The 19,680-nt window shown below is 50.2% G+C and overlaps 2 protein-coding genes across 3 annotated transcripts; both read left to right on the top strand.

The window, feature by feature from the left end:
• On the top strand, window positions 1-9,483 carry SYNPO2L (synaptopodin 2 like). The gene is made up of 4 exons (XM_055425444.2): window positions 1-246; window positions 1,514-1,665; window positions 2,097-2,611; window positions 5,798-9,483. The coding sequence occupies exons 1-4, from the start codon at window positions 142-144 to the stop codon at window positions 7,957-7,959; spliced, it is 2,934 nt and encodes a 977-aa protein (XP_055281419.1). The 5' UTR covers window positions 1-141; the 3' UTR covers window positions 7,960-9,483.
• Window positions 9,484-11,745: 2,262 nt separating this feature from the next.
• On the top strand, window positions 11,746-19,433 carry MYOZ1 (myozenin 1). Of its 2 annotated transcripts, none has more exons than XM_055425446.2 (6): window positions 11,746-11,899; window positions 13,284-13,397; window positions 14,302-14,480; window positions 16,392-16,650; window positions 17,016-17,181; window positions 18,918-19,433. In XM_055425446.2, exons 2-6 carry the CDS (start codon window positions 13,325-13,327, stop codon window positions 19,147-19,149), a joined length of 909 nt encoding a protein of 302 aa, XP_055281421.1. In that variant the 5' UTR covers window positions 11,746-11,899; window positions 13,284-13,324; the 3' UTR covers window positions 19,150-19,433. The 2 variants fall into 2 exon arrangements, with proteins under 2 accessions (XP_055281421.1, XP_055281420.1); XM_055425445.2 differs by having other exon boundaries at window positions 11,761-11,899; window positions 13,307-13,397.
• Window positions 19,434-19,680: the final 247 nt, after the last annotated feature.

Raw genomic sequence — 19,680 nt, 5'->3', positions numbered from 1 at the left:
TGCCTGTGGTGTGTGGTGTGGGGGGGAAGGCCTAGGGCAGCAGAAGCAGGACAGCCAGACAGGCCGGACGGGGTACCAGCGCCTCGACTTCTCTCCTTGGGACGCGGTCCAAACTCCGAGGGCCATAGGCCAAGCTGAGCGATGGGTGCTGAGGAGAAGGTGCTGGTCACACTGTCAGGGGGAGCCCCCTGGGGCTTCCGACTTCAGGGGGGGGCCGAGCAGAGGAAACCTTTACAGGTGTCCAAGGTAAGGGAGCCTATGTTGAGGTTTCAGGGAAAGGGGAAGCCAAGGGAACTTGGGAAAAGTCATGTGATGGCCTATAGGGGAGAAGTGGGAGGCTGTGAAGAAGTGGAGTGGGAGTGGGCAGGTGGTCGAGGGAGCATGCTCAGATCTGATGGGGCGGTGGGAGTAGTGTCTGAGCAGTGGCTTCTTGTGGGGGGCTATAGAAAAGGGAATCCCTGGTTTCTGGGAGCAGAGAAAAAGAAAGACTCTGGCTCGGTTCCTTGTGGTACCATAAGAGCAGAGGCCCAGGGCTGGCCCTCCAGTCTCCTGGGCCTGTGCCTCTCTACTCTAAACTCCAGGAATGTAGGGAAGGTTCTCATTTCTAACTAAATTGGTGTGTGATGAGCTGAAGCTGTCTCATCCAGCTCAGCCCAACCCTGCCCCTGCCTTCAGTCCTCTTTCCCTACGCCAGATCCCTTCTCTCACTAGGCACGACTTATTTTAGGTACAAGGAGGGTTATGGCAAGATCTGACCTGTCAGATGAAGTTGTTACCATTTTGGTTTCATAGCACAAGCTTATTTTTCTCAACTGTAAAATGTAGGTAATAATAGTACCTACTCCATGGATAATAAGTTCTGAGGGATTAAATTCAATAAAACATGTCGAGTGCTTGGCACTGTCCCTAACATTTAGTGAGCATTCAGTAAATGACAGCCACTACTACTATTATTACTTTAACATGTGTTTCTGTGTGCACACGACACACACACAATCACAGTCTCAGAATCTGCTGGACTCCCTCCAGTCTGGAATACTGTTCTAAAATCTTGACTGTATAGATAACGGTGCCTAGGATTCCAAGGACTAGAAGAAAAAGAATATTGGCTAGTATAGATATTTCCTTTGGCGGAAAGCCTTTAAGGGATAACCACCATTTCCAGTACGTCTCTCCCAGGCATTTTTCCCCAAGCCTCTTTCATTTAGCGATTACCCTACCTCCCTTCATACGATGTTGTTTTCTACAGTTAGCACTTTCTTCCCTCTAGATTGACTCCCTTAACTGTCACCCCTTGCCCCTCTCCACCCTTTCTTACCCCCTAAAGTACTGGGTTGGCCAAAAAGTTCGTTTGGGTTTTTCAGTAAGATCGTAGGGAAAAACCTGAACAAACTTTCTGGCTAGCCCAATAAAATCCCCTCCACACATGGTTCCTTCCTGTCCTAACTCCTTTCATTCTATTCCCCCTTGGAGCCCTCCCTCACCTACAGTCTCTCCTCCAACACCTTCTCAGATCCGAAGACGGAGCCAGGCGGGCAGAGCAGGACTCCGAGAGAGGGATCAGCTTTTGGCCATCAATGGGGTCTCCTGCACCAGCCTCTCTCATGCCAGTGCCATGAGCCTTATCGATGCCTCAGGGAATCAGCTTGTTCTCACTGTGTGGCGGTATGGATCCCTCCACCCCCAGCCTATCCCCAGCCCCCTAGTCCAGGGCTTCCGTTGCCTGTCTCAGCTCTATGTCTCAGTGACCTGAGTTCAGCTACTAACAAGTACCTATTTCTGCTTGTGTATTTTGCTGGAGCATGGATGTTTGTGTATGCCTCTCAGAGCACTTGAATGTGGGTACGTGGGCCTGTTTTAGACCCCTTGCCTCTCTCTTCATCATCATATCTCTCTTTAAGCCCATTTCCACTCAAAGTCTGCCAAGCAGATTTGCCTCCCAGTTCATCTTCAAATCTCTACTCTATCCTGCCCATCCATTTCACCCAAATGCCAGTCCCCTCTCTCCCCATACAGCTTTCTCCCATCTCCTCCAGATCTCTCTAGCTATCAGTCATCCAGCTCATTTCTCAAGTTCTGTCATCTTTCCCATCCAGGGTAGAGGACGAGGGACCTGTGCGATCTCCATCCCCGGGTGAGCTTCAGGCACTGTCACCCTTGTCTCCACTGAGTCCTGAGCCCCCAGGAGCTCCAGTTCCCCAGCCTCTCCAGCCCGGGAGCCTCCTCTCACCCCCTGACAGTGAGGCTTACTATGGAGAGACAGACAGTGATGCTGACGGCCCAGCCACCCAGGAAAAGCCCCGCCGACCCCGCCGCCGAGGCCCCACAAGGCCCACCCCTCCAGGAGCCCCACCGGATGAGGTCTACCTATCTGACAGCCCTGCAGAGCCAGCACCTGCTGTCCTTGGCCCTCCCAGCCAGGGTGACAGTCGTGTGAGCTCCCCGTCTTGGGAGGATGGGACAACTCTTCAGCCACCCCCTGCCGAGGCACTGCTGTTGCCCCATGGCCCCCTCCGGCCTGGCCCTCATCTCATCCCTATGGTGGGGCCTGTTCCCCACCCAGTGGCAGAAGATCTTACCACCACCTATACCCAGAAGGCCAAACAAGCCAGTGAGTGCATGAACTCCTTTTCATTATTCAGGATACTTCAGTTTGAGTCCTAAATCTAACCCCTCTTAACCACACATTCTATCAATATCGACCTGTGCTTCCCTTGAATACAGTCTTGGGAATAGGTGGAGAAGAGGAGGGGAAAATAGTCTCACGATCCCCATTATTTTTGCTCTTTGAACCAGTGGGATAAAAAGATACAGGGTGTTCCTTCAGCCCAACCCAGGAACGGCCTAAGGGAAGCTGGAAAGGGACGTGAACTGATGAAGAGTTTGCTGTTGTTGCTGTGATATTGCTAGATGTTGGATGGGTGAGGGGAGCACAGACAGGGGGCAGGGGAGTATTTAGAAACAGGACAGGGACATAGGGACTCTTCGGTGTCACTGCAGGCATAACATCAGAGCTGCCTTTGGCATTGCTAGTTCCATGAAGATTCCTGGGGACTGGGAGGCTATGGAAGAGTCATGTGATCCCTAGGAAGTGGTGGAGGGAGAGATCTTTGGCTTCTTATCTCAGGCGATAATGTAGGCCTGGGCTGAAAAAGCCTATTTCACTTATCTCAGGCTCTTTACTATTTTTGATGTGAGCTACAGTACAACGTTTAAGAGTGAAGTTTCTCCCTGTCTTACGCCTCCAATAGCACTCCTTTCTCGTCACCTTGGAAATCTCAGGATTACCCCTCTAGTTCTCTGGCTCCTCTCCCCCACCACTCTGATTCCTGATCCATAGAATTTTGTGCCTCTAAGTCTGGAATAGAGGCTAAGGACATGACAGTTCACCCTCTGACATTCCTGGGAGTGTCCCATGTCCCACAGAGAAATTCCAGATATACGCTTAGGATCCCATGCTTAACCCAATTCTCATTTTAGCACCCTCTCCCTTCCCATCATGCTGGATGAGACTGTAGTTCCTGGCTCAGGGATATTTTTAGCCAAGCAGACCTCATTGTTCAGTGCACTGGAGTTGGGGGGAGGGGTAGGCAGGTGCCCATGTCCATCACACCGGGGCTTGTGGGGCAGCTGAGAGGAGGGAAGGGGCCAGGCTCCAAAAATAGCACAGTGAGCTCACTCAGCTGCCAGCTCTGGGGCCAAGACAAAGGGGCTTTAAAAGGCGTGGGGGGTGGCTCAAGCTGGTCCTGCTCCAGCCAACACTGCCTTTCTCGGCATGGAGACTTTTGAGCCCATCAGCCAAGAGCCCCTCAGCCAAGCCAGCTGCGACAAAGCCCCAAACCCAGTTCCTGAGCTCCAGGACCCATTCTATGCAGGTACCACCCTCCCATAGCCAAGAGAGTTCTGGAATCTAGAATGAAGGGGACTATATCAACGGTATAGGAAGGGAGGTCTTTGGGAAAGATCTTACTCCCTTACCCCCTTCTCCTTTTTGCCTTCCTATTCCTTCTTTTCTCAGGAGTTTCAGTGCCCTTTTCTCAGGATGGGCTAATGCTCTGGCCACGTCACAGGGGTTTGTGACAACATGAGCTATGGAAAACTCATGGAGAGAGGGTGTGTGTGAGGGAGAGAAGTGTGAGCACTCTGAATACATGGACGCATGTGTGTAGCAGTCTCTGGGGGAAGATATGAGTGAGCAAGACACTTGTGTGCAGCTAGTATCAAGAAAGCTTTGATAGTAATGATTACTCATAGTGGACCTTAGGTTAAATGCTATTTTGACCTACCTTGTCTCACTGAATCCTCATAGCAACTCTCTGAGGTAGCCGTTAGCCTCATTTACAGATGAGGAAACTGAACTTCACTGAGATGAAGTAACTCTCCCAGGAACCAAACTCTGAACTAAGCTATGACTCCAGTGCCTATCTCTAGTACTATTGTGTGGTACAAATGTTGGAATGGGCGGAATGAGTGCCCAAATTAGAAAGGAGCTTGATATCTTGAGTGGAAAGTAGGTGGAATTTCAAGAATTTTTCAGGAGGAACTGGGGATCACGGATTAGAGAGTAACTGTGTCCAAGTCAGGGTCCTCGCAGCAGGGCAGCCTCTCCCGTTTCCTGGCCCCACCTCCCAGGCCCCACATGGCCTGGGAGGCCCTGTCCTGGCTCCCCTTAGCACACAGTCCTTTTGTGCCTGCCTGGTGGTGGTGCCTGAGCCCTCTACCTACAAGGTTTGAAATATAGGGGACAGCTTTGACTCTAAAAGAAGCCCACCCCACTCCCACCCTCAGCTTGGGGGAAAGGAGACTGTATCAACTGATGACCTTGAGATATCCTAAAGATTTGGAAGCTCGTCTTGGAGAGCAGCACTCTGGCTTTTCCTGCATCTCAGATCTGAGGCCATCCCTGGCTGTGAGTAACAAGGGTTTAAGGCACACAGGAGTGCCTTGGAGGTTAGAAGGCATGAAATTTTGTCCCAACTGTTAGTGACAGTGTCTTGGCTAGGGGAATTCTGGGAAGAAGAGCTACCTGGGCTATGCATGTATGTTTTTGTGTGGACACATGGATTTACACATGTGTCTATTAACTGGGGTGTATATAAGCTAGAGTATATGGGAATGAGGGAGAAAAATACATCTGAGAACATAAGCTCATAGGTGCCTTTCCCTAGAGCCATATTCTTGTTGAAATGATGTGTGCTGGGAGTTATTTTTGTGAATGTATATGATGTAGCTTACATGATGGTAGTGGAATTACAAATGAAGAGCCCCACTGCTAAGGCTAAGGATCCTTTTATCCTTAGTATAGGGTAAGGGGTAGGAAGAGGGAAAGTCCCAAACTTTCCGAGGATCCCTCTAACATGGTCTCTGGTGGGAGAAGTGTGGCTTCTCATCTTTTCTTACCCTGGGACCTGCTTCATGTCCTTGTCTGCCATGCGAAGTGACCCCCCCAATCCCCCACCCTCACATTGCCAGCCAGAAATGGAGGGGAGGTGGGGGGACATGTGGTATGAGTAAAAGTGATTTCCAGAAGGACAGGAGCAGAGTAGAGGGAGGAGAGCTGTGTGGTCAGAGTGGTGTCAGGGCAGCCAACTAGGCTCTGCCTTCCCTTCCATTGTCCTTGGTTTCACCTTTCACCTCCACTCTGCCCCCAAGTCAGAGGACTTTGCCGCAGGTAGGAGAGCCCTTGTGGTTAGGCCAGTGAAAAGGCCAGAAGTTGAGGCCTAAAGGAACTGGGAGGAGGGGGAGAGCCTTGGGGCTCACAGATGCATACTGACCACCCCGCTTCTCCTCTCCTCAGAGCTACAAAGGGCAGAGAGCCTCCAAGAGAGGAGTGTGAAGGAGGCCAAGACCAAATGCCGGACGATTGCATCCCTGCTCACCGCAGCCCCCAACCCCCACTCCAAGGGGGTGCTGATGTTTAAGAAACGTCGGCAGAGAGCCAAGAAGTACACCCTAGTGAGCTTTGGGGCTGCCGCGGGGACCGGCGCTGAGGAGGAGGACGGCTTGCCTCCAACCAGTGAGTCTGAGCTGGACGAAGAGGCTTTCTCCGACGCTCGCAGCCTCACCAACCAGTGCGACTGGGACAGCCCCTACCTGGACATGGAGCTAGCCAGGCCGAGCTCAGGCACAGCAGAGGGCCAGGGGCTGGGAGGGCAGCTGAGTGAGGCCTCCGGGCGAGGGGCCCAACTCTTTGAACAGCAGCGCCAGCGCGCAGCCTCCATCACCCAGCAGCTGGCCCAGGAAGGTCCAGAGGCCACGCTCAACGGGCAGGGCCTGCAGTCTCCCCCTCGGCCACAAAGCGCTCCACCAGAGGCGGCTCTGCTCCCATCCAGCCCTTCGCCAGCCTCTGTAGCCAGCCCCAGACCTTTCCTCCTTGGCTGTGGAACCTCTACCTCAGCTCCAAGCATCTTTAACCGTTCAGCTAGGCCCTTTACTCCCGGCTTACAGGGGCAGCGGTCAGGTACCACCTCGGTTATTTTCCGGCCCCTAGCTCCCAAGAGGGCAAATGAGAGCCTGGGAGGCCTCAGCTCCGCCCCACCGCCTTTCCGGTCTCCTCCGCAGGGTACCGCTCCTGTGCCCAGCTTCACTTCAGGGGTTCCCAGCCACGTGCCAGTCCTCGCTTCCCCCAGCACCCCACGCCCCTCCGGCCCCGTGACGGCCACCAGCTCCCTATACATCCCAGCCCCTAATCGTCCCGTTACACCAGGCGGAGCCCCAGAGCCCCCCGCCCCCGCTAGCGGAGCTGCCATGACCTCCACCGCTTCTATCTTCCTGTCGTCGCCTCTGCGACCTGCTGCGCGCCCAGAAGCGCCTGCCCCTAGCTCCGCGGCCCCTGAGCCCCCCAGCGCTCGGGAGCAACGCATCTCCGTGCCAGCTGCTCGCACGGGCATCCTCCAGGAGGCCCGGCGTCGGGGAACCCGAAAGCAGATGTTCCGGTCAGGAAATGAGGAGACGAAGAACTCGCCCAACCCCGAGCTGCTATCGTTGGTGCAAAACCTGGATGAAAAACCCCGGGCTGGGGGCGCGGAATCTGGTCCCGAGGAGGATGCTCTGAGCCTCGGGGCTGAAGCCTGCAACTTCATGCAGCCACCAGGGGGCAGGAGTTACAAGACGTTGCCTCACGTGACAGCTAAAGCCCCGCCTCCAATGGCTCCCAAGACCCCACCCCCTACGACTCCTAAGACTCCACCCCCGGTGGCTCCTAAGCCCCCTTCTCGAGGGTTCCTCGATGGGTTAGTGAATGGGGCGGCCCCTTCGGCTGGAATCCCTGAAACACCAAGGCTTCAGGGGAGGGGAGGGGAGCTGTTTGCCAAACGTCAGAGCCGAGCGGACAGGTATGTGGTGGAAGCTCCACCTGGTCCTGGCCTTGGCCCTCGGCCCAGAAGCCCTTCTCCTACTCCCTCACTGCCCTCTTCCTGGAAATATTCACCCAATATACGTGCCCCACCTCCTATTGCTTACAACCCACTGCTCTCACCCTTTTTTCCCCAAGCTGCCCGAACTCTCCCTAGTAAGACCCAATCCCAGGTGCCTCGGGCAGCCACTAAGCAGGGCATCAAGGCTCTGGATTTCATGCGGCACCAGCCATACCAACTTAAAACTGCCATGTTCTGTTTTGATGAGGTTCCCCCGACTCCTGGACCCACCTCCTCAGGCCCTCCCAAAACTGCCAGAGTCCAGGAGATCCGCCGATTTTCAACTCCAGCGCCCCAGCCCACTGCGGAACCCCTGGCCCCCACTGTGCTTGCCCCCAGAGCAGCCACTACATTGGATGAGCCCATCTGGAGGACAGAGCTGGCCTCAGCTCCTGTCTTTAGCCCAACCCCTCCTCCAGAGTCTCCCAGGGGTCTTGGGACCTCCCCCAGCTCCTGTGGCTTCCAAGTAGCCAGGCCCCGGTTCTCAGCTACCAGAACAGGATTGCAGGCTCATGTGTGGAGGCCTGGGTCGGGCCACCACTGAACAGGGCACAGCTCCCAGGACCAAGGGGAGGTGGAACATCCAGTTCCTAAAATTGCTTCTCCTTCCCAACGCTCACCCTGCCCTGCCTCACCCCCCCAAGCAGGCTAAATTCCCCCCTGCCAGAGATAGTTTTGGAGTTGGTGTCCTGTTCCCCAGTTTCCTCCTGGCTCCCAGCCTCCCTGCTGCTTTCTAACCTACTGTCTGCTTTGCTGTCTGTGCTTCTCTTTGTAGGTCCTTGCCTGGATCTCTGTCTTTCAGGTCTCTTCACCTACACTCCTCTGCTGGTCTCTATTTCTCTACATTTGTGCCTTTTTCTGTGGGCCTTGTTTTAACATTCAATGAGAAACACACAGGGAACTTAACTACTAAGACCTCAAGCGAGAAGCTCACCACCAGACAGGCAGCAAAGGGACTGAACTGACCCCTATTTGCATTAAGTTACTCGCTGTTCCTCACTGTTCTTTCCCAGCTTGGGTGGTATATTCCTAGGCATGTGTATGTCTGTGAATGTGTGTGTATGTGCAAGTGTGTGCATGAACACAGATGTGCTCTTCTGTCTGAGGCAAGAGTAAGAGGAGAGGTCTAAATAAAGACCCAATCTGGGTCTCACCTTTGCACTGATGAAGGAAGAGTCAGCTGTCCTCACATAGAATGTCTGGAGGGGAGAAAGAGATTGACTAGAGTTAAAGATCATCATCTGCAGCAGAAGTAGAGCATCTTGTGAAATTCACAGAGTGCGAGGAGGCACGAAGGACCAGGGCAGTGTGCATGGGTTGAGTTACATCAGTTAGACCAGGAATAGAACTAAGAATTCTGTTCCTCAGGATTTCAGAAAGCTAACAACTTGAGAGGCCCATGCTGAGCAGCAAAGCATCCAGGAAATGAAAGAAAGAAAATGTCCTCTGAGAATGACCAAATCACTGGCTTCATGGCCTCATGAACCTAAGACAGAAAGGAAGGGGAAGAGAACCTTAATGTGGCAAGTAAGGTAGAAGCCAGAAGCAGGACAGAAATGAATGAAATTGATTGAGCCTTAGAGAGGAGCATGGTTAGGGTGAGTGCAGTGTTGGTGGAGTAAAATTGGATAATAAGAAACCAGACATGTACAAAAGGGGGACTGGGAGAAAATATGAGGAAGAAGTATGTATTTGTGAGAGAGAAGGGGGTTGATGGTAGAGGGATGCGAGAATGTGTGCTGAGTGTTGAAAAAACAGGTATATCTGTGTTCCCTCCTGTGAATCTGTTCCTCTGTCTTCTGCAGCTTGTCATAACTACCTGGGAAAGGGTAAACGAAACACCCAGAGCCAAAACCTTTTTTTAGTGCTACCCCATCCCTCAAATCCTAGTCTTATTCCTTTCTAGCTTGAGGTCCTGATCTCTGTCCTAGAGAGATACGGACTCCCCTCTCACCATGACCACCAAGTCACTTTTGCTGCTTGACCTGGAAACCGATCATCTCCTTTGCATATTGAGTGTGAACCACAGTGCTTTGGTTTGTGCACAAGAATAAACTTATGCCCTGTATCTTCTGTTGTCATTTTGTCTAGTTTCTTGCCTAAATCCAGGTCTCCCCTTCATCTTATCTAATTCATTTTTTCGATCTCCTATTTCCTGATCTTTTCCTCAGCTCCTGCCCTCCTATTTTTTTACTGTTTTGCCCTTCACCCCCAGGCCTTTTGCTCTTCCCTACCAATTCTGTCCTGCCCCCATGTAGCCACCTCCATTCAGTTCCCTCTGTCCAGATTCTCCCCTTCTCCATCCCTTGCTCCATACTTCTCAGATGAGGCCTCAGCTTACAGAACCAAGACAATTTGAAAAGGCCTTCTAACCCTTTTGCCATCAACATTTTCCAACTGCCTGGAGGAAATGAAGGGAAAGCAGTGACTGAAGGTGAAGGTGGGGTGACGGAAGAGGGAGAGAGAAGGTGAATCAGCCTGGATTGAGACTAATAAAAGAGAAAGCACTGGAAAGCAGGCTGCTGCTGCTGCTGCTGCTAAGTCACTTCAGTCGTGTCCGACTCTGTGTGACCCCATAGACAGAAGCCCACCAGGCTCCCCCGTCCCTGGGATTCTCCAGGCAAGAACACTGGAGTGGGTTGCCATTTCCTTCTCCAATGTGTGAAAGTGAAAAGCGAAAGTGAAGTCGCTCAGTCGTGCTTAGCGACCCCACGGACTGCAGCCTACCGGGCTCCTCCATCCATGGGATTTTCTAGGCAATAGTACTGGAGTGGCTTGCCATTGCCTTCTCCGGGAAAGCAGGCTAGACTTAGACTTTTGAGAAGGGAAGGTCTATTACCCCAGTTTTACCAGCAGGGGGCAGATTTGTGCCAATAACCAGGCCTATGACCCTGATCCTGTCACAAGTAAGCAGCCTCTCAGAAAATCCCCCTGGAGGAGGGCATGATGACCCACTTCAATACTCTTGCTGGGAAAATCCCACGGACAGAAGAGCCTGGAGGGGTACAGGGCATGGGGTCGCAAAGAGTCGCACATGACTGAAGGGACTGAACATGCACGCATGCACACACGCAGAATTCCAAAGGAAGGTCTCAGAAAGCCTACAATACATATTCTGTCTTCATTCACATAGTAGTTTTAGGTACTCAATCATAGAAGACCAAAATTTTGGTTGGGTTTTGAGGGGAGGATGGTAATGATGACAAAATCACCTTTTGCTACTTATGTTTTTTTATCTAACTGCTTTTTTGGGTTAGGAAAGAAAAAGGACAAAAGATGAGGTATCTGGAGGCTAAACCGGTTTGGTCAGAGGCCAAGTAGAGGGGAGCAGGGTGACCTTTGGGCCCCTAACCTGAACCTATAAAGTTCAGGATGGGAAAAGGATGTGGTCAGGAAAAGTGGATAGCTCACAGAGGGAGAAAATGGTATTCTGGGAGCTACAGAAGCCACTTCCTAAGGCAGCCACAGCATGGTGGTGGCTACAGCAGAGGTGAAGCGGCTGGTTGCAAAACCTGAGCAGAAGACGGAGGATCCAGGATGTTCTTGCAGCTACTGAGAAAGGGCTCAGGCAAATGGCAGACTTCGCTCCAGGGGGCTCTCAAGCTTGTGTCCCACCCAGAGGCTTCTCTAGACCAGTGTGAATGGGACAGTCCAGATCCCATGGGGTGTGTGTTCCTTTTGAAGAAAATTCCAAGTAGGAACCTCAGAGAGTAAAGCCCTGGCAGGTCAGAAGCCTCCACGTCCTTCTCAGGAAGAAGGATATCTATCCAGGGAGAAGTGACATCTGTCCTCTGAGCAGGCTGAACTGAGCACCCCAACAGCAAATGGGGGTAAAAATGAGGAAACTGGCTCAAGTTTTGCCTCACATCATCCCCGACAGCCTAAGCACTGGATTTGGTTAATTTGGTCCCTTATCCTGCTAAGATCTGGCCCTCCCAGAATAAAGACCAGCTTATCTAGGAACGTGCATTGTGACAGAAATTCCCATCTCCAGACATAGCATCTTAAGCCTTCCCACCCCCAAGATGCACCCATTGCCTCTGCATGGCTCTCCAGACACGTTCTCCTGGTTCTCTCTCCCACTCCGAATTCCTCTCCACCGCTTGCTGCCTGCTTCCTCTCTCCCTCTCAGTTTTCAGTTTCTCCCTGAGTACTTCTCTGGATCTGAGCCTCTAGGTGCCAAGGAAGGGGAGTCCCTGGGCAGAGTGATCCTTGGCTCAGACAGCTCAGTGGGAGAATTCCAAAGGCTTTTCCTACCCTTCCCAAGCCTCTGGGCAAGGAGGGCGGGATCTTGGTTGCAGGGTCTCAGTACCCCCCGTGCCATTTGAGCTGCTTGCGCTCATCATCTCTATTAATAACCATGCTCCCTCCCCCACTGCCAGTGCTGCCCCCACGCCTGCCCAGCTCGGGTTCTCTAGTCACAGCAGCTCAGTCCTCCGGAGCTGCTGGACCCCAGGGAGAGCTGACCACCGCCTGAACAGCCGGTAAGTCTCCAGCTGATGGCCCAAGGGGTTGGAGCGCCTTCTGTTCACTGCTGTGTCTGTGTCTGTAATAGTGACCCTTGATCCCAGGGGAGCTGCCCCCTCCTCCATCTATACTCATTCCCCAGTTGTCCAGTTCAGGGGAGCCACAGAGAGTTGTGGGGAGAAGCACTCCAGAGGGTGGGGGCGGTGCTGGAGATTTTGGGGGAGGCACTGAAGAAATGGGCAGCGGGGTGGAGACTGAGAGGCTGGATGGAAAATAAGAACCTAGTTGGGGCTGAGAGGAGTACAGGGAAAGTCCATTTAGCAGTTCCTGGGCTCCAGCTGCAGCAGACCCCACTGAGCGAGTAGGACTGCAGGTGTGTTGTGAGACTGGACTCAGCAGAAGAGAGCATTTTGCTGAGACCCAGCTTCTGTGAAGGAGGGGCTGGAATTTGTATCTTTTTCCAGCTTGTCCCCATCTACTGCCAGGTCCTATGATTATGTTTCTGTCCTCCCTGAATTTCCTGCTGCTGTGATATTGCTGAATTGATATGCATCAAGGTTCAAATGTCCCCTGACCTCCCTCTGCACTCTGGTTCTAGGGTCCAGTCAGAGCTGGGGGGTGGGAGGGAGTGACTGAGAGAGCAGGAGCAGTGCTGTGACCTCCCAGGCCATGATCCAGCTGGCCCAAGGTGGGGGCAATAACCTCTTCATCCTATGGAGAATGTTTTTGGCTGGATCTCCTTAATGCTGGCAGAACATTTTTTCTGCTCCAACCCCACCTCCCCACCCCTGCCCTGGGGCTTGGGGAAAACTGAGAGACCAGAGCTTGGAATGACAGCCCCAAACTGAGAGCCCCATGCAAATAAAAACTTTATACCATGCCAAACCAATGAAATCTGGGTGCATTGCCCTACCTGTAATTTGTTTTATTCCCAACATACGTTGTGTTCCTAAACCCTGCACCATCTCTGTGTAAAACAGCTGAACAGAGGTTGGTAGAAGGTAGGAACAGGGGGTGCATCTGTACTTTCTGCTCTGCTTCCTGAGAAGAGAAGCCATAAAGCAATGGGTTTTCACCTTTTGTGTGTGTGTGTTAGTCCCTCAGTTCAGTCCGACTCTCATGGGAGTTGTAGCCCATGGGGTGTTGCACGCCAGGCTCCTCTGTCCATGGTCCATGTGATTTTCCAGGCAAGAATACTGGAGTGGGTTGCCATTTCCTTCTCCAGGAGATCTTCCTGACCTAGGGATCAAACCTAGGTCTCCTGCACTGCAGGCAGACTGTTTACTGTCTGAGCTACCAGGGAAGTCTTTTTCTCTGAAAAATCTAATGAAATGTTTTTCCTGAAGTCCTTAAGCAGCACCTTACTGGAGACACTCACTTTAGACCCTGTCCATCCTTCAGCTTCCCCTTCCCACCCTGTCCAGGCTCCATCCACCTCCACAATGCCGCTCTCAGGGACCCCAGCCCCCAATAAGAAGAGGAAATCCAGCAAGTTGATCATGGAACTCACTGGAGGTATGGCATGTTCACACCTACCAAGTATGGGACTTCTTAGTAAGAGTATCTCTGGCCCAAGAGTTCCAGAAATATCATAAGCTTGTATATGTCTTAAGGTGAAGAGATATGAAGAGACAAGAGGAATTGGGGTGGTAGTGGGGTTTGCGGGGGTCGGGGGGAAGAAAGAACAAGAAAGAATTCAACACTGACTACTCCCCCTTCCACCCTTTCACCTTGTAATCTGAGACAGTAATATCCCTGCCATGTTACCCAGCACAGGTCCAAGACAACAGGACCCACAGGTCAATGAGGTGTGTTTGAGGAGAAAATATATGTGATGCAGACTGGCACAGAGTAAGGTCTCAATAAGTGCTTAATGTCCTTACCTCTTTCCCCAGAGCTAAGGAGCTTTGTCTGAGCACTTAAAATGGGAAATTCCTTGGGCATTTTTCCTGGGCGTAGACGAGCTCTCCTAATGCCGAGAGGCTGTTTGCAGCCAGAGTTTATGACAGGAAGAGAAGGGAAAGGAGTTGAGACAGGAGTCTATATTTAGAGGTGGCCTTTGGGCTCCCCCCATGCTATGGCTTCCGCAATGTTCTCCACCTATGACGTTTCTGTACTCTTTTGCCTTGCACCCTATACCTCTGTTATGCCATGCACCCTCTCCACGCCACTTTAGTATTCCCCCTTCGGCCCCTCTGTGCCCCATTTGGCATGCGTTCTCTCCAACTCCAAACTCAGGAAATCAAAATCCCTCATAAACTAGACAGAATTTAACCAGACATCAGAGACAGCATCTGCTTCCCTCAGTGATCTCTATTGGGACACACACACACACTTTGTTGTGAATGGTGCTGCATTTGGAACTAGAAAACCCCACTTTTCTCTTTCCTTTGTCTCTGCCTCCCCACTTTCCTGAAAGGTGGACAAGAGAGTTCGGGCCTGAACCTGGGCAAGAAGATCAGTGTCCCAAGGGATGTGATGTTGGAGGAGCTGTCACTGCTCACTAACCGGGGCTCCAAGATGTTCAAACTGAGGCAGTTGCGTGTGGAGAAGTTTATCTATGAAAACCACCCTGATGTCTTCTCTGACAGCTCAATGGTGAGTTCAGAACTCTATAACTCTCGAAGCCTAGTGCCTGTTCTGACAGCTTCTGGGCAGGCCCAGAGTTTCCAAAATATTATCAACCTCCCCTCCCTGCAAATTTATAAACTCATTAACCCCTCAGATATAGCATGCCTCCAATAGATGCAGGGTGAATTACGACCCACCCCTGAAACTAAATTTGTATCTTAGAGCCGGTGAAGCAGGGTGAGAAGTACCACACCTTCAGGGAGAAAATTCCTCCCCAGTATGGTTAAGTATTAAAGATAGGATTGCCAGATAAAACACAGGATGCCCAGTCCTATGTTTTAAATTTGAGATACACACTAAACAAGCTATAGGGATATATTTACAGCACAGGAAATAAAGCCAATATTTTATAATGCCTTTAAATGGTATATAATCTACACATAAATCAATTCTACTTCATTTACAAAAATATAGATAAAGTTGAGATACACAAAAATAGTTTTTTTGTAAAGTATATCTCACACAATATTTGGGATGTAACTTTTTTTTTTTTAATGGAAGACACTTAGGGAATTCCCTGGTGGTCCAGTAGTTAGGACTTGGTGCTCTCACTGCCAGGGGCCTGGATTCTCTTCCTGGTTGGGGAACTAAGATCCCACAAGCCACGCAGCACAGTCAAAAAAGAAACAAAAATTGAAGATATTTGAATTTCAGATACACAATAATTTTTTAGTATAAATGTGTCCCATGAAATATTTGAGACATAAAAATTAAATTAGAAAATACAGGATACCCAATTAAATTGGAATTTCAGATACATGATGGATACTTTCTTATATCTAAATACGTCCCATGCAATACATAGGCATATTTGTACTAAAAAACTATTGTTGTGTATCTGAAATTCAAATTTAACTGGTATCCTGTGATTTTTTTGTGTGTGCAAAAATCTGGCAACCCTAGAAAGAGATAAGTGAATTTTTATAGTCATCTCTTCTTGAGCCATTCTTTTATTTAAAGGGTCAGTCTAAGGGCCATAGATGCAGGGACTGAAACCATCCATTAAGGCCCAACATCCCTTAGTCAGGGTCATTCTCCAAAGAGAAGTAGGAATTGGAGAGGGACCAGGCACAAGATGTTACAGCTGGGGAGGAGGGGATCTTCTCCATTTCCTTTCTTACCCCTCCATCTTCCCCAAGCAGCCAGGGGAGAGTGAAAATAGATGCCTACATGGGGCCAGGGGCAGGAGTGTCTGCCATTGGCCCATATGTATGAGCAGAACAAAATTGCTGAGCCGGCCATATCTAACTTTAGGAGGCCAAAAGCCCTCCTCCCTGCCTGTGTCTGGTTACACTGGGTGGAACGTGGGGGTGTGCGTGGTGGGTGGCCAGGAGAGCCTCCTGAAGGAGTTGGCAGGGTTATTTTTAGGCTTTGGGGATGAATCCAGTGTTGCCCTTTGGGCCACCCTTCCCCCTACCCACTACAGTTTCACTGTCAGGAAGTCCTGGTTCGCTATGCACCAAAAGGAGGAAGGAAGAGGAAGAGACACACCTTTTACCTGTTACACAAGATGGTGGGAGAGAGGCAGAGATCTCCTTAGTTCCTCAAATTAAGGCTGGGTTCTCCATGCCAAACCCAATCTCTTAAATTTTAGTGGAACAGAAGTCTTGATCCTTTTTGCATTGGTAAGGATGGGAAAGGGGAGTTTGGACAATAACTTGCCTCTAGCCTAGATGTAATTCGAAGAACTGAGTCAAAGGGGTTGTATCCCTTAAGGAGAGTTTAATTTCTCTCAGTCAGGTTTATCCACTAACATCTAGTGGATTGGGAAGTCTCAGAGGATTCAGCATCTTTGAGTTGGCCATTGTCTCTGATCACTTCATACTTGCTATGGTATTCTGTGCCCATTGCTAACCTTACTGTGTCCTTTCTTTTCAGGATCACTTCCAGAAGTTCATTCCCACAGTGGGGGGACAGCTGGGGACAGCTGGCCAGGGATTCTCCTACAGCAAGAGCAGTGGTGGAGGCCAGGCAGGGAGAAGTGGCTCTGCCGGGCAGTATGGCTCTGACCAGCAACACCATCGTCAGGGCTCTGGGTCTGGCTCTGGCCCTGGATCTGGGGGTGCAGGTGGTCCTGGGGGCCATGCGGGCAGAGGAGGTGCTGCTGGCACAGCAGGGGTTGGCGAGACAGGAACAGGCAAGTATCCTCACCCAAGAGTCAAGTGTCTGGTCCCTAAAGCAGAGAAATCCCTAGGAATGAGGGCTGGACTGGGTGTTGGATGCAGGAGAGGCCTGTTGAGATATCTTGATGGGTCTTCTGGGTCCAGAAGACATACAGAGACATGTCTATTCCACCCAGAAGTCCTATCTCTCAGTCGCCTTTCTCTCATCCATCACATATCTGACTCCAGGCTATCATGGTTTCGCAAACTATAAACAATTACTAGCATGTTTCACCTTTGGTCCCCAGCCCCTAGCGACTTCTCTAGTACAGAGCTCTAGACTGATTTCCATTTCCTCCTAACTGCTATCATTTGACTATTTCTCTCCCTCGGCTGCCAGACAACCAGGCAGGTGGAGACGGAAAACATATCACTGTGTTTAAGACCTATATTTCCCCATGGGAGAAAGCCATGGGAGTTGACCCCCAGCAGAAAGTGGAACTTGGCATCGACCTGCTGGCCTACGGGGCCAAAGCTGAACTCCCTAAGTATAAGTCCTTCAACAGGTAAGGGGGATGAGAAAGAAACCTGATGCATTCCAGTGTATGGAAACAGGTCCTTAGTTGGAATGGAGACTTTGGTTCAGATGTTTCAGAAGAAGACTGAGGAGGCGTAGGAGTAAATATGGGGGCCCTAATTGAAGGCTCTTGCTCTTTTCACTCTAGCTCAGAGAAACAGCATGGTATGATGAAGGAAAAATTCGCTAGGAGGCAGGATCTCAATTTTGGTTCATTGTTATTAGCTATGTGGGAAAGTAACCCTACTTCTGAACTTTGGTTGCCTTGACTGTGAAATGGGAATAATATATTACACACATGTAAAGGCCTCTTGGGGGGGTCCGTTCATTCAAAGTTATAATTTTCATTACTGTCCTTGTAATAGAATTCTATTTCTCTTTTCTTTTTTCATTGAAGTATAGTTGACTTACATTATATTGTTTTCAGGTGTACAACAATGACACAGTATTTTTATAGATTACGTTCCACACAAAGTTATTATACTATTATTGAAGATTCTGTTTCTTTATTCCCTACTTTGAAGTAAAACGTGCAGTGAAAGTGTTAGTTGCTTAGTTGTGTGACTCTTTGTGACTCCATTGACTGTAGCCCGCCATGCTCCTCTGTCCATGGAATTCTCCAGGCAAGAATCCTGGAGTGGGTTGCCATTCCCTAGTCCACCTAGTCCAGGGAATCTTCCCCACCTGGGGATCAAACCCAGGTCTCCTGCATTACAGGCAGATTCTTTACGGTCTGAGTCACCAGGGAAGCTCTATACCCTACTTTAATAAGGCTCAAATATCTATCCTTTTGGAGCTAAGCTTCTCTGCTGCTGCAGCTAAGTCACTTCAGTTGTGCCCAACTCTGTGTGACCCCATAGATGGCAGCCCACCAGGCTCCCCCGTCCCTGGGATTCTCCAGGCAAGAACACTGGAGTGGGTTGCCATTTCTCTAGACTGTGTGAAAACAGGACAGGGAAGCACTAGAGAAATGCTTTTGCTCCTAAGTGAGTGAGTGAAAGTTGCTCAGTTGTGTCTGACTCTTTGGGACCCCATGGACTATACAGTCTATGGAATTCTCCAGGCCAAAATACTGGAGTGGGAAGCCATTCCCTTCTCCAGGGGATCTTCCCAACCCAGGGATTGAACCTAGGTCTCCTGAATTGCAGGTGGATTCTTTAGCAGCTGAGCCACCAGGGAAGCTCAAGAATACTGGAGCGGGTAGCCTATCCCTTCTCTAGCAGATCTTCCTGACCCAGGAATCAAACTAGGGTCTTCTGCATTGCAGGCAGATTCTTTATCAGCTGAGCTACCAGGGAAGCCCTTTGGTCCTGAGGTGCCTGGATTTTCCAGGAAATGTTAATTCTTCTCATTTAGGGCACACATTATCCACTGGAGGTGGGGTAGGGGTTTTGAGGGAGGTCTCTACATTATAATTGAAGGTGATCTTAGACCCTTGGGCCTGTAGTGCTTGGTGTCAATTTCTCTGAAATGTGACTGGTTTGGATCACAGCTATCCATGAGACTATTTAGTACCCTCTAGACTACTTTTCTCTTTATTAGCCTTGGGGAAACAAGCAAACCAGAAGGTGGAATGGATTACTAAGGGAGAAAAAGAAAAAGCAGTGCAGAAGTGATCTTAAACTAGAATTCACAGACTTCTCCATCCTCCGAACAGGGTAACATTTCACTGACAAATTTTTCTTTTGTTCAGGTTTTTAATAAAATCATGTTTCTCCTTTTCAGGACAGCAATGCCTTACGGTGGATATGAGAAGGCCTCCAAACGCATGACCTTCCAGATGCCCAAGTTTGACCTTGGGCCCTTGCTGAGCGAACCCCTAGTTCTCTACAACCAGAACCTCTCCAACAGGCCTTCTTTCAATCGAACCCCTATTCCCTGGCTGAGCTCAGGGGAGCCTGTAGACTACAATGTGGATATTAGCATCCCCTTGGATGGAGAAACAGAGGAGCTGTGAGGTGTTTCCACCTCTACTTTGTATCAAGTTTCCCCTCTCTGGTTCCATTTTGGAGAGGGAATGCTGAGCAGGATACCCCCACTGAAAATCCAGGATCCTTGTGGGAATGGAGGGAAAAAGCAAGGAAAGATCTTTCTTTTCACCTTCCACTCGAAGTCCCCACTCCAAGCATCTTTTCTTATCAACTCAGAGCTCCCCTTCCACTGCTCTGTATGGAACCTGCTCTTTTATGGAATTTGTTCTGCCTTCAGTAACAGTTAATAAACTTCAAGGAAATGAACTCATTCTTCCTCTAATATTTGAGGGCAGACAAAAACTGAGGCTAACAATGCACAGGGACTAATTAAAGTAAAATACCATACATTCATTATTCAGACTTCAAGACTAGACCTGAGTTCTGATTACATACCCACACTCATATCCACACCCACCAAACCACATTCATAGGTGGATACAAAGACATACTTATTCAGTAGTAATAAGACAATCAGCACAAACACATGTGCTGGCACCTGTGTGGGCAAAGCTAAG

Source organism: Moschus berezovskii, chromosome 12 (assembly GCF_049115385.1).
Source record: "Moschus berezovskii isolate FMDL1 chromosome 12, NW_MosBer_1.0, whole genome shotgun sequence".
Lineage (NCBI taxonomy): Eukaryota > Metazoa > Chordata > Mammalia > Artiodactyla > Moschidae > Moschus > Moschus berezovskii.
The sequence above is the reverse complement of the archived record's forward strand: the minus strand, read 5'-3'. Positions and strand labels throughout refer to the sequence as shown.